This window comes from Sardina pilchardus, chromosome 10 (assembly GCF_963854185.1).
Source record: "Sardina pilchardus chromosome 10, fSarPil1.1, whole genome shotgun sequence".
Classification (NCBI taxonomy): domain Eukaryota; kingdom Metazoa; phylum Chordata; class Actinopteri; order Clupeiformes; family Clupeidae; genus Sardina; species Sardina pilchardus.
In genome coordinates, this window is record NC_085003.1 from 6,779,940 (window position 1) to 6,793,546 (window position 13,607).

The following is a 13,607-nucleotide window of genomic DNA, read 5'->3' on the forward strand; positions in this document are numbered from 1 at the left end:
TATGCCACAGTCATGTCAAAACATTTACATGTGCCGCTCCTAAGCAGCCAGTCGGAGCCCTGAGCAGCTGTCAGCTGCAGCACACATACTTTGGTAAATTATGTCATACCACAGGTTATTGTCTGGCTGAAGGCCAGTGTCAGAGAGAGAGAGAGAGAGAGAGAGAGAGAGAGAGAGAAAGAAAGAAGGAGAGAAAGGAGTTATGCATTGTGCCTCTGTCCACACACAGGCTGCCCAACCGGCCGGTCATCAACACCCCCATTGTGAGCATGGCCCTGCACAGGGATGGGGAGCCCCTGGTGGCCACTCTGGAGCGGCCGGTCACCGTGCACCATCGGCTGCTGGTGTCGGAGGAGAGGACCAAGCCCCAGTGTGTGTACTGGAACCACAGCATCGGGTAGGTGCTCCTATCATGCGTCTGTCGTGCATCTCGTAATGTCAACTGTGACCAATAGAGCAGGTGATCAGGGATAGGCTTACTAAGTTTAATGAATTCGAAATTCTGAAAAAACTAAATTCTAGATTATCGATAGAGTAAAATACATGTGTGGTCCCCCCTTGGGTGATAAAGAGAGAGAGATTTACTACAGACACTTGCTACATACAGTATAGTTACATACAAAAGCAGTGACTAGATGTGTCTTGGACAATAGATATGGCAATATGCAGGTTTGCCTCCTATAATCATGGACTATTTCCTTAAAATTATCATTTATTCATGTCTGTTTTGGATTGGTATGGCATTCTGTGTTGCAGGGCCTCGGGTGCAGGAGCCTGGTCCTCTAAAGGCTGTGAGATGGTCTTCAGGAACAGCAGCCACATCAGCTGCCAGTGCAACCACATGAGCAGCTTTGCTGTGCTCATGGACATCTCCAAAAGAGAGGTGATGCACACTGTGCTTACTGTGATGGAGTCAACTCAGGCTAATCTCACCCTGCTCTTCCTCTTCCTCTTCCTCTGCTCCGTTCTGTATGTAGTTCATTACGACTGCCGCTAGCGCTAGCACAGTTCTGATTGAGTAACCAAGGGAAGAACACTAGCGCTAGCACAGTTCTGATTGAGTAACCAAGGGAAGAACACTAGCGCTAGCACAGTTCTGATTGAGTTACCAAGGGAAGAACACTAGCGCTAGCACAGTTCTGATTGAGTAACCAAGGGAAGAACACTAGCGCTAGCACAGTTCTGATTGAGTTACCAAGGGAAGAACATACAGCATAAGACTTGATGTTTACAAAGAGTTAAATGAATAGGGGATGGAGATGACTTATAATCGGAAGTGTAGCAGTTCACAAGGAGTTGTAGGGCTAGGGTATGGAGAGAACCTGGGCAATGTGCTTTATTTTCTTTGCGTAGCAGATGGCAACACCATGCAGCGGTCACACCATGTACAGCTATGCAGTACATTCAGATTGGTTCTAGATCGTAAAAAACTTTACGCCACGCTTTATGCCCAATCCTTTTATTCAACATCTGATGTTTTTGCTATTTCCCTTCATCTTAAATCTATTTATTGTAGAGCACTACTGTAGATATACCAAGTGCTTATCTTCATGTCTTGTATATAAGTATAAGTATTTATGCTTTTTTGATCCTGTGAGGGAAATTCAGTCTCTGCATTTATCCCAATTCGTGAATTAGTGAACTCACACAGCACGCAGTGAATACAATTACAGTGAATACGCAGTGAATACAATTGATAATTTAATCTAAAGATAAAAATGTTGTGCTCCTCGTTGTTAGGGTTCTAACCCTTATCTCTGTGCCATTCTGTCCTGTGGTGTCTCAGCATGGGGATGTGCTGCCCCTGAAGGTGGTCACCTACACCACGGTGTCGGCCTCGCTGGTGGCGCTCCTCATCACCTTCCTCCTGCTGGCCATCCTGCGCCGGCTGCGCTCCAACCTGCACAGCATCCACAAGAACCTGGTGGCCGCCATCTTCCTCTCCGAGCTCATCTTCCTCATGGGCATCAACCAGACCGACAGTCCGGTAAGACAAGCGTGGGGGGGGCAAGATTACTCTCTCTGCGTCTCTTTCTCTCTCTCTCTTTCTGTCTCTCTTTCTCTCACTTTCTCTCTCTCTCTCTTCTTCCTGGAGAACCTGGTGGCCGCCATCTTCCTCTCTCTCTCTCTTCTTCTCTATCTTGCCCTCTGTTTCTCTCTCTCTCTCTCTCTTTCTGACTACCTCTGTCTCTCTCTTTCAACTAGCTGCCAAGTTTCATCTCTTGAAGAAAAGTAAAAAAAAAAAAAAAAAAAAAAACGTACCGGGAAACGTCTCAGAGCAACACGTCCTCTGTGATGTGTTAATGATACTGTATCGCACAATAGCCCTGCAGGCCACATAAGTTCCCATCAGTCATGACACCTGGATATCCCTCCTCCCCGGCCGAGTCTGGGAACTGCAGCTGTCAAGCCGCGTGAGGGATCGCCAGGGGTGAGGAGTTATGGGACGCGGTAATGTGAGACCTGAACTCTCCCGCTGCCAATAACGGAGACATACATCCTGTCACTCTCCCCCCCAGACAGTTGGAGTTGTTGCTCGCACAAAAAAAAGCTGTGCTGTGGTGTGAGTTTAACGATGGGGAAGGGTTGGAGAACTCCTGTTGCAACACTCAGTTTGACTGACGCGGCACCGCCCATAGCTCGGGTGGCACGGCGGTGGGTTTTGGGTCTCGGTGCCTACACCTGTGTGTCTGTTGCAGTGAGAGGAGAGATGGGATTTGCTGCCAGACGACAGCCCTGTAACGTTAGCATTGTGTGCCCTAAGCACCCCATACAGAAGCCGTGACAGGAGATTAACCTCCATCTGATCTAAATAAGTGAGCTCCATGCGCAGGATTTCCTAGGTGGGCTCTCCTCTGTAGCTCTGGATCCAGTGCAGTTAGCACAAACAAACTGAGTGGCTTTGTGTTTGTCTGTGTTTTGTTTGTAGGATTGTCTACCTGACAGGTTAAATTTCCCCAAAATTCAAAAGACAACAATGGATGATCAAGCCCCCCCTGAAGGAGAGCTTTGAATGTGTTTTCGGTCAACATAGCACATGGTTGAGTCATATGTGAATTGGCTTCACCAGGACGGTGTTCATCCTTTCTAACGGCTCCTCTCTGTCTGTCTGTGTGTAGTTTGTGTGCACGGTGGTGGCCATCCTTCTCCACTACTCCTACATGTGCACGTTTGCCTGGATGTTTGTGGAGGGCCTGCACATCTACCGCATGCTGACCGAGATGCGCAACATCAACCAGGGACACATGCGCTTCTACTATGCCATTGGCTGGGGCATCCCCGCCATCATTACAGGTGGGACACTCACCTCAATGCTGTGTCTCCCCTCTCCACTCCCCCTCTCTCTTTCTCTCTCTCTCTCTCTCTCTCTCTCTCTCTCTCTCTCTCTCTCTCTCTCTCTCTCTCTCTCTCTCACACACACACACACACACACACACACACACACACACACACACACACACACACACACACACACACACACACACACACACACACACACACTCTCTCTCTCTCCTTCACTCACACAAACTTTTTCCGATGCAATTTCTTTTTCTTATGTGTCACTCATTTATTGTGAGATACTGACACACCGCGCAATGCATTGTAGTGTGCAGGAATTTTCTCATCTGCAGCATGATGCAATATTGGGCATCTTCCCACACATCATCTGCTTACTACTAGCATGGCTCGACAGGCATGCCAAGCATCTTGTGCCCTGTTGGTTGTACAGTAAGCTGGCTAAAGCCTATCACCTGTCAAAGCCAATACATCTGTGTTCTCCTATAAATAGGTCTTGATGGTAATCTATTACAGCTTTGTTGACATAAAACCCATGCACAGCAGCATGATATGATCATCAAATGATCTGGCATGTCCGTAGTTAATCTCAAATACCGTTTTGTGCTCCATTCAGTTGCATTTTATCGGCAACATCTGTTTTGACAAAATGGCATGTTACCAACACAAGTCATCTCGCTGTTCGATCATTGCGCTATTTCCAAACATAACACTTTCATTCATTCCAAAACACAAACAACAGGACACAAATGTTTCTATATAAGGAATAGCGACTGAGTTAATAGCTGCAGTATTCTGAGCACAGCCATAATGTGTGATTGATGGTGAGTGATAAACGCTCTTTCCTTCCCGGAAAAATATTATCTGACTGGCAAGCGCTCGATCAGAATGAAGTTGTTTCAAGTTTCATGTGTGGTTTTCATGACCTTTGAATACTTTTGAATAATTGTCTTATGTAGTCACAACTGCACATTCAACTGGATTATTTCTGTCAGTATTAGATTGGCATTTGACATTAGATGAAAGAAGTGTAAGGTCTGTGTTTATGCATATGGAAGTTTGTTCCTAAGTCCTGATCCTTTGTGAAATAGCATTGCAATGGGGTTTCCCACACAGTTCAGGAGGGTGTGTGAAGACAATTCAACCCCTTTCGTCTGTTCAACTGTAAATGTTTAGCTTTAAATGTTTTGCTTTTGTGTCAACAGTAGAGAGTTCTTTGTAGGGCTGTTGACATGTAATCATTGGTGGTACCCTGTGTGTGTCTTGGCGTGGGTGTTTGTATGTGTGTGTTGTTTCTCAGGTTTGGCAGTGGGCCTGGACCCCCAAGGCTATGGGAATCCAGACTTCTGCTGGCTGTCTGTCCATGACACTCTCATCTGGAGCATCACCGGACCTATAGCTGTAGTGGTACTGGTCAGTGTGTTTACATTCATTGTTCTCCCTCTCTCATCTTTCATGAGCTTGTCCAGTAATTCTCTCTTGCCGTGTGGATATATTTGCTAACATCCCCCCCCCCTTCTCCATGCAGATCAACATAGTAATATTTGTGCTGGCTGCCAAAGCGTCTTGTAGGCGGAATCAGCGCACCTTTGAGAAGTCTGGAGCAGTGTAAGTATCATGACAATGAGTCATCGACACACATAACGCTGCTCTTTTACTGACGAATGGCCACTACAAATCTGATGTTATCTGAGTCTGCCTCAAGTGGCTTCATTATATCTCTGTAGTATGGCTTGATATTATTTGGAAGTTAGGTGAACTCATAGGTTGAACTGGATCTTTCTTCCTCTCTATTACTTTTCCTGTAGTTGTGCACTGCGTGTGGCCTTCCTGCTGCTGCTGCTCATGAGCGCCACCTGGCTGCTGGGCCTCATGGCCGTCAACAGCGACGTGCTGACTTTCCACTACCTCTTTGGCATCCTTAGCTGTCTGCAGGTGAGTGAGGAGAGGCCCTCTGTCATCAGGCCCGACATGAGTTTACCATTAGAGAGCACCACTCTGGAAGGAACAGTAGTGGATCTACAGTTTAATACTCTAAAGTGTGTGTTAGGGGCAGTATAAATAGATCTTATCCAAACACTTTTTTTGGCTTAGTTGTGTTCTGAGTTGTGTTTCATGTAATAGGTAAATTAAACTTTGTCAGTCCAGAATACACAGAGGATTTTCTTACTTTCATCGTACTTTCATCCATCATATGTATTCAGACATATTTCTAATTGCTAATATTTGAATAAAAGATACCTTTTGAGGTTCTAAGAGTAATATCTCATGCTCTCTCTCTCTCTCTCTCTCTCTCTCTCTCTCTGTTTCAGGGTATCTGCATCTTCCTCTTCCACTGCGTATTCAACAGGGACGTGCGCAAGAACTTAAAGGACGTCTTCACTGGGAAGAAACTCCAGGTGGAGGAGTCGAGCACAACCAGGGCCACCCTTCTGACTGTAAGGCCCACTCCTACTGCTAAACATTCCCTTATTATTGTTATTCCCTTATTGCCTTATTCCCTGATGGTCTCTCTCCTCCTCGCTCTCTCTAGCGCTCTCTGAATGGTAACACGTACATAGAAGATGGGGCCCTGTACAGGACCCCTATCGGAGAGTCCACTGTGTCTTTGGAGAGCAAATTCAGGTCCAAGAGTCACAGCAGCAGTTACCTCGCCTTCACACTCAGGTATGCACGCTCACTCATGGGTGCTGTCAAAAACATCTTGATCTGTCTTAATTACCGCTCTCTCTCCCACTCTCTTTCAAACACTCCCTCGCTCTCTCTTTTGATCTGTATCTTAGCTTGTGTAAGGTTCTTTCTTTTCAACCTAAATGAAGCACCATCGAGACATTCACACTGCCTGTGCTCTCATAATGTGGTTAAACCCATCTGACTGGACTAAATGGACGTTGATAGGCAGCTGCTGGGCCAGCTGTTGTGGCTTTATGTGTTTACAGTATCCAAAAAGCTCTTTAGTCCGTTGACTTTTCTCATTGGACCACTGTTGTCTGTAACAATGTTCAGAGAACATCTGTACTTTTGGTTAGTATCTGAAACAGCACAATTGGAGATGAGTGATACAGTATGCATCACAGGAAATTATAGCAGTGATATGTATATATATATGTATAGAGAGAGAGAGATACAAGATGGAGGTGTTAACGCCGCAAGAGTTGACTGCCAACATTTGTCTCATGATTGATCAATAGATTTGTGTGTTTTTCTTTCTTCTGCATGGTCCAGTGACACGTCTTGACCCTTAACCCTGTTAGCAGTGTGTGTGTGCATGCACATGTACACAACACACACCCGTGATGGTTCATGCACTGCATGACCTCTGTGCTCTCTGCTCATGGGGGAAAATCGTTTTATCTAATGAAGAATGGAGTTATTTGTCATGTCAGGCCAGCACTCACTTTCAATTATGTGAACAGTACGGTACGTCTCCGTTTACGGCCGAGCCAGCAATGTGACTCGGGTTTTATGGCTGTTTTTAAATGTGTGTTTTACGACGTTGCTGTGGAATGGGGAGCCGCAGCCTGAGAGAGTGAGTGTCTCTCTCTGTGTGTGTGTGTGTGTGTGGGTCTCATGTGTGCGCGTTTGTGTGTGTTGACCGCAGGGAAGACTCGGCCCAGAAGCGAGGCGGATCCCAGGGCACGTCGGCCAAAGGAGGTCACGACGAAGGCGACTCATCCCACTTCTACCGGAAGAGCAAAAAGGGTGTTGGTAAGGAGAGAGACTTTTCCTCACTCAAGAGGAGTTCACTAAGAGGAGAACAAGACAAGGCGCCTAGTAGTCTCTAGTGGCTCTGATCAGTTGTTCTATGTTAAATAATAAGTTTTCTTTGAAACTATAACATATTAAAAGTTCCTAAGTGTGACATGAAACGTGTGGTGTGTGTGTGTGTGTGTGTGTGTGTGTGTGTGTGTGTGTGTGTGTGTGTGTGTGTGTGTGTGTGTGTGTGTGTGTGTGTGTGTGTGTGTGTGTGTGTGTGTGTGTGTGTGTGTGTGTGTGTGTGTGTGTGTGTTTCAGACTCTGATTCAGACAGCGAGTTGTCTGTGGATGAGCACAGCAGCTCCTACGCCTCCTCCCACTCCTCAGACAGCGAGGCTGAGGAGATGAGCCCCAAGCCCAAGTGGAACAATGAGAGGACCCCAATGCACAGCACCCCCAAAGGTATGGTGCCGCACACTCATGCACACACACACACACACACACTCATATACTGTATATACAGCACACACACACACACACACACACACACACACACTCATACATACCCCCCCCCCACACACACACATAATAAATACATGCAGTATACACATACACACATTAAGGCATGTTAGTGATTCTCATACTGATTACTGACTGATTGTTGTGTTATTCAGTGGATACAGTGTCTAATCAGATGAAGCCTTACTGGCCTGTGGAGCCCCCCACAGCCAGTGAGGGGGAGGATACTAGTGGGGGGGAGAAGCTGCGCGTGGAGACCAAGGTGAACGTGGAGCTGCATCAGGAGTATAAGCTGAACCACAATGGAGAGATACCTCAGGAGAACCACAGCCCAGCCAGCCAACCCAGGAGTAACCGCCAGCCAGAGCAGAGGAAAGGTGAGAGAGAGAGACAGAAAGAGAAAGAGAGAGAGAGAGAGAGGGAGAGAGAGAAAGAGGGAGAGAGAGAAAGAGGGAGAGAGAGAGAGATGCCACGTTTTTGTGTGTGTTTCTTTGTGTGTGGAGAAAGGGACAAATGGAAAAATTCAGTCAAATTTGGAATGTGACTTATTGGATCACTCCATTATAGGCTGTAATCTGACTTTTGTGTGTGAATCAAAGCATGTGATGGGCAAAATGTACTGTATCACCGTTTATGGTCTTTTGATGGGCTCTCTCTCATATGCTCTGTGTATCTGTCTGTTTGTCTCCTGCGTGCGTGCGTGCGTGCTATGTGCGTGCGTGCGTGCGTGCGTGCGTGCGTGCGTGCGTTTGTGTGTGTCTGTGTGCTCATGCTTGCCCGGCGCCTCAGGTATCCTGAAGAACAAGATCACCTACCCCCCTCCGTTAACAGACAAGAACATGAAGAACAGACTAAGGGAGAAGCTCAGTGACTACAACTCCTCCACAACTCCCTCCAAAACGCCGTCCATCGACTCCACCGAGGGCGTGCGCTCCATCACGGGGGGCAACGGCACCATCATCAAACCCCCGCCCAGGCCGCCCGTGCCCCCTCGCAACGGCCTCACCGTGGAGCTGGGCACAGAGCTGGGCACAGAGCTGGAGCCGGTGAATGGCGGAGATGGGTCTGATTCAGAGTGAGTGACCCGCCTCTCCTGCCAATCATCCTGCCAAGACCTAATCATGGCCTGGTCTCATAGTACAGGGGTGCAAATTTGGTTAGATGTTTTTTTACATGAGCATCTAATCATATCTGCCTTTTGCTGATCCGACTAAATCAGACTAATAATATCCGTTTGGATGTTTTTGTGGGGAATATCATCTAAAATCCACCCCAACGCCCATTAGTCTGAGTGCAAGTCTGAGGGAGGGTGGATAAAGCTATCTACCACCCCACCTAGTGGCCACTTTTATTACTACTCTCTGTGGAGCCAGGTCAAATGTGTGTTCCAGAAAGCAGGATTGGCAAGATAAGGTCTTAACACGTAGATTGATGAGCTAGAACCTTGTACTACAAAGGTGAAGGCTCACCGATACCAACAGAGCAACCCAACTCTAACTGTTTCTCAACCTATTTTGTATCCATTACAATTAATTGCTGTATCAGCTCAGGCCAGAAGTAACATCTAGGGGTGCTAATGATTAGGTCTACAGTATATCATCATTTTCATATGGAGACACTAAAAGAGAAATCAAATCTTTGATCACCACAACTATTACCTCATATCTAATAACGTATTTTGTTCTGTCCCAATTATTTTTCATGGCGTAATGGGAAAGCCATTACACTTCAGTAGCACTCAGACGTTTGAATTGATGTCTTATTACTGTCTTATCTTTCTCGCAGTGGAAGCAATGAGACCTCTATCTGAAGAGTCCGTACAGATCTCTGTCGTTCCAAGAAGGATCCACAGGGTCTCCCATCAGGTTGCGGGTACAGGACTCTACAGGAGCCTGTGGGGGACAAAACTCTACCTGTGGTCCTGGCCAAACACAGCACTTCACTCCTGTGGAGGGCAGTCTGCACGACCATGGTCCTCACCCTGGCCTGCAGAGAAAAGGGAAGAATGTACAGCAAAGAAAATGGCACTGATCAAGACAAGGACTCCATTTGGGTGACGGAGCGCCACATAGACCTGGGAGGTTGAGACCTATCGCATGTCAAGCACAACCCAATGTGAAATGACCATGGATATCAAAAGACTTGATGGGCCTGTTGAGCTCTCTGGAGGTCCGTCCTGAGAGAACCCACAGCATGGTCTTCATTCAGTGGTCCCTTTTACAGTATCTAGTCTTCAGTAGTGAAGGCGAGCAAGTTTACGTTCATGAGGTCAGCACAGTGTGGACCTTGTTAACCTTGTTGACCTTGTTGTTAAGTCTCAAAAGAAATACATTTTGCTTGTTGTAGATATTTTGTACTTTAATTGATTTATAGTTGGAATAAACACTTGTAAATTGTAATTAGTTTTTTTTTTAAAACGCATATTGCATTTCTGTTTGAATGTGCTATTTGTTCATTTAAAAATCATTTGATTTTGAACTTTTTTTTACAGTCCAAGAGATTCTTTGTTAGAATACAGATGATACATGTGGTGCCTATTCTCTTGCCCTGCTCTCTCAGTCCTTCTTGAGAAGGCTGAATTATAGTAAGGTAGGTAAAGTTAGTCAATCAGTTAAACATAATCATGTACAACACATTCAGTCCAAATGTCTCTTTGGCAGGACTCCTCAAATAGTGATTTGTATTTAATGTGTTAATATCGGTCATTGGATACTGGTCATGTTTGAATTCTTATTTATTTATGTTGTATATGTGTGACACAAAGAAGTACAGAACTTTTTTCATTCTTTTTTTTCATGTGAATATCAGGACATTTGCATATAAATGTGGTGAACATGCAACTGAATATGTATTCTTACAAGGTTAATGGAGTGATCGCATCAGCAAAAGAACCAAATAGCACAGTCAAAATGTACATTATAAACTTCTCAAACAATGTTTCTTGTAGGCCTATTGATAATTCAGTCCTTGGTAACTGTAGGAGTCAGCTGTTAGCGATTGGCCAAGATTTGGTTGGTGTTTTGGTTACACGTTTAGATATTTGTACTCTGATCTTTTGCAGGCTGTTTTCAATACAGTGTAGTTTGACTGAAATAGATATTATTTTCAGACAGACCTGTTGGCAGAAATACAGAGAAACTCCCACCTGCCCTATCAGTTTTTTAAACCCTTAATCCTGAAGCCTTTTGAAATGTCTGTGAGTGCCAACGTCATTATCTATTACTGTACCAATGCTGTTTCCTGTAAACCACAGTGTTCCCGCTTAATAGAGACATTTTTGAAAGCTGATTCCAACTCCATTTTTATCCATCAATGCAGTGATGTATTAGGTTAAGCCTTGACAAGATTTATTATGATTATTATTACCATGGAGACAGTGTTAAAAATGATTAAGCACACCACGGTGCCTTCGTCATATTAAGTCTGCCGCTGAAAGTGGTTTCTTCTGATCAAACACCCCAAAAAGGAGTTTAAATCCCTCCTAGATTAGTAAAGCTATGTGTTCTGCTGGTGGAGATCTGTCTCGCATCTCCAATCAAATGTGCTAACCAATCCCCAGCTGTACTGCCAAACCATTTTGCTTCTCAGCACTCTTCACACCTGATAAACAAGCTTACACGAACATCTATGTGTCAGAAAAATAATTTCAGATGAGTAGGTAAGGGCAAGACCTCTGGGGCTACAGCCTAGGAGATGGTCAATGCTATTTTATCCATTCTTAGACATCACATTTTTCTGAAGTCATTGTTGATATTGTTATCTGGATCACATTTTTTATATTTCAGACCATGTGCAGACACTGGAGAAATACATTACATGTAATAAAAAACTGTATTTATTTTTTTTGTCTTTAGACACTGGAAGGAACACCACTGTAAAATAAAATTGCAAACGTCTTTTCTTTAAGATTGCTCACTTGCATGTATTTTATTCTTTCATTATGTTTACAATAATTTATTTACTAACTTGGCGTAACAGAAAGCAAAAAGGAAGAGTTACTTTCATTAAGTTGCATGGCTGACCTCATATACTGTAGCTGAAATTGGTTAAGGCCGGTGTAGTAGCCTACTCTGTTATAAAAATGGATCTCATCACATCCCCTCAGCTATCCCAGAGGAAGATTCTCTAAATATCCCTAACCCTTAAACTGACTCTATAAAAAGCCTTGTCAAGGACTTTCTGCGCTCTGTAATCAGCTAAGTGAAAGTTGTGGTCAGTTTGACAATGGAGGTTAAGTCAGCGAAAACACTTCACATCGCTGACATCAGCTTCAATGATTATTTTTCTCATCTTTTGAAGTAGTGTTTCATGTAAATTCCTGGTTTGACAATGGCTATTTTAAGCAAAACAGTTTATTGGGCCTATTTATATTGCCATAGGCATACAATTCCTACATAGAAGTATGTCATTTCAGATTCACTCTATACTATGGACTGTGTGAAATACAGGTACCCCCTTTACTGAACACATTAAACACCAAAAGCTTGGTCTACAGTATGTCTACTAGTACAGAGGCATAATAAACTTTAGTGTAACAAATAGCAATTGAATATGTTTAACAAAAAAAGCTGCAAGAACACAAACAGCAGTTTGTGGAAGATTTAATCTGTAACAAAGAGCCAAGGGTCAAAATTCTTAACACAAAATGAAGAAGCCATTGACTGAACATTATCTAAACTCATGGCATTGATCATTAGGTATCAAAGGTTAAAGACACTGCACTGGCTTCTGTTTTAGTTGATTCCTCCTTAAATAGCCGCTTTAGTAGTCTTTGCTTCTCAAGTTCTGTCTGTACTGTTCTTCCTGAAATGGATCCCCCAGATGAGAAGATTTCCTCAGTACCGTAAGTGATAAATAACATAATTCAATTGATGGTAGATTCTATACAATTCAGTTGAATCTAACAGAATTCTCAAGGCTGTGTGTTTGTGACTTAATATGGCATCAGTTGATCAATTTTGCCTGCCATGACTTCTACTACTACAAGTTTTAGACACAGAAGCAAGCAGGAGCAGCAACCCAGTACTATTAACAGATAGACACCCCTCACAATGGTCTGATGGCTGTAGTTGTTAAGGCAGCAGTGATAAAAAATATTGGCCTACTTACTTGTGCTCTGTGGTCTTCGTTATAGTGTATATTAAAGGCAAAGAGCTCAAGCTGTAATGGACGGATGAAGGAAATGTTGGAGTGAGTGCTGGATCTGGTAGCTGTTTTTGGGAAACCACTGAAGAGGAGCATATTTTATTGCCTATCACTATTGGATGGGGATGAGAAGGCGTAGACCACTGCATGTTGCAAAACAGTGTTATACATTGTGCCAATGCGTAGACTGTTTCAGTGTTGACCAAATAAATTGAAATATCCATTTATTGGATGCTTCCTGATCTACAACGGTCTGAAATGCATTGTAGTTTACAATAAAATAAATAAATAAATTAAACTAAACCTAAACTGACAATACTTTCGGCAACACTGTAGGGTAGGCTACATTTGTTCCTCTGAAACAGTATTTAGAGGTAGAAAGGTATCTGCATGTGGCTGTCTTCAGCAGAATAGTAGCTACAGTGATCCAGGGTCCAGAATGGATTAGATTGACCAGACAAGAGTTAGCCAGGACAGGAGTGCTTCATGCGCATGAGTGACAGTGAATACAGATTACTGCTGTGGCCTGCTCAGTCACCAGACCTCAATCCAATTGAGCATCAGTGGGAAGACAAGGAATGGGCCACTCAGAGATGAGATCCGCAACACTTTCATACTTGCATCATTCTTGGGAACGTTACACATGTGGTGTTCCTCTCACACCCAATGACTGTAAAAGTAGTTTTACAGTCATTGGCTTGACGAATCAAGACTGTTTGCCATTAAATATATAAACATAAAATAACACGATTATCATATGCACGTCAACCTCATAGGGATTCTTAAAATAAATGAATTAAATGTAGGCCTAGATGGACCATGTGTGATGTAGCCTACTTAAACATAACCGCAATTTGAAGTCCAAATTGTCAAAATGCAGGCAGGAAAACGTGCGAATCTGCTTGATTTAATCAGCACTGTATTTCCATGCTTATTCGGGGGTTAATATT

The 13,607-nt window shown here is 44.1% G+C and overlaps 1 protein-coding gene across 1 annotated transcript in view; it reads left to right on the forward strand.

Annotated features, from left to right (window-relative positions):
- Positions 1 to 9,911, forward strand: part of celsr1b (cadherin EGF LAG seven-pass G-type receptor 1b) — a 46,132-nt gene extending 36,221 nt beyond the window's left edge. Inside the window, exons 22-35 of the mRNA XM_062547891.1 lie at positions 230 to 397; positions 757 to 883; positions 1,787 to 1,987; positions 3,120 to 3,294; positions 4,598 to 4,710; positions 4,826 to 4,905; positions 5,106 to 5,232; positions 5,610 to 5,735; positions 5,831 to 5,964; positions 6,899 to 7,005; positions 7,312 to 7,455; positions 7,668 to 7,889; positions 8,302 to 8,587; positions 9,298 to 9,911. Coding sequence (XP_062403875.1) covers positions 230 to 397; positions 757 to 883; positions 1,787 to 1,987; positions 3,120 to 3,294; positions 4,598 to 4,710; positions 4,826 to 4,905; positions 5,106 to 5,232; positions 5,610 to 5,735; positions 5,831 to 5,964; positions 6,899 to 7,005; positions 7,312 to 7,455; positions 7,668 to 7,889; positions 8,302 to 8,587; positions 9,298 to 9,322 — 2,035 coding nt within the window. The 3' untranslated portion in view covers positions 9,323 to 9,911. The remainder of the gene's footprint in view (positions 1 to 229; positions 398 to 756; positions 884 to 1,786; positions 1,988 to 3,119; positions 3,295 to 4,597; positions 4,711 to 4,825; positions 4,906 to 5,105; positions 5,233 to 5,609; positions 5,736 to 5,830; positions 5,965 to 6,898; positions 7,006 to 7,311; positions 7,456 to 7,667; positions 7,890 to 8,301; positions 8,588 to 9,297) is intronic.
- The last annotated feature ends 3,696 nt before the right edge of the window (positions 9,912 to 13,607 follow it).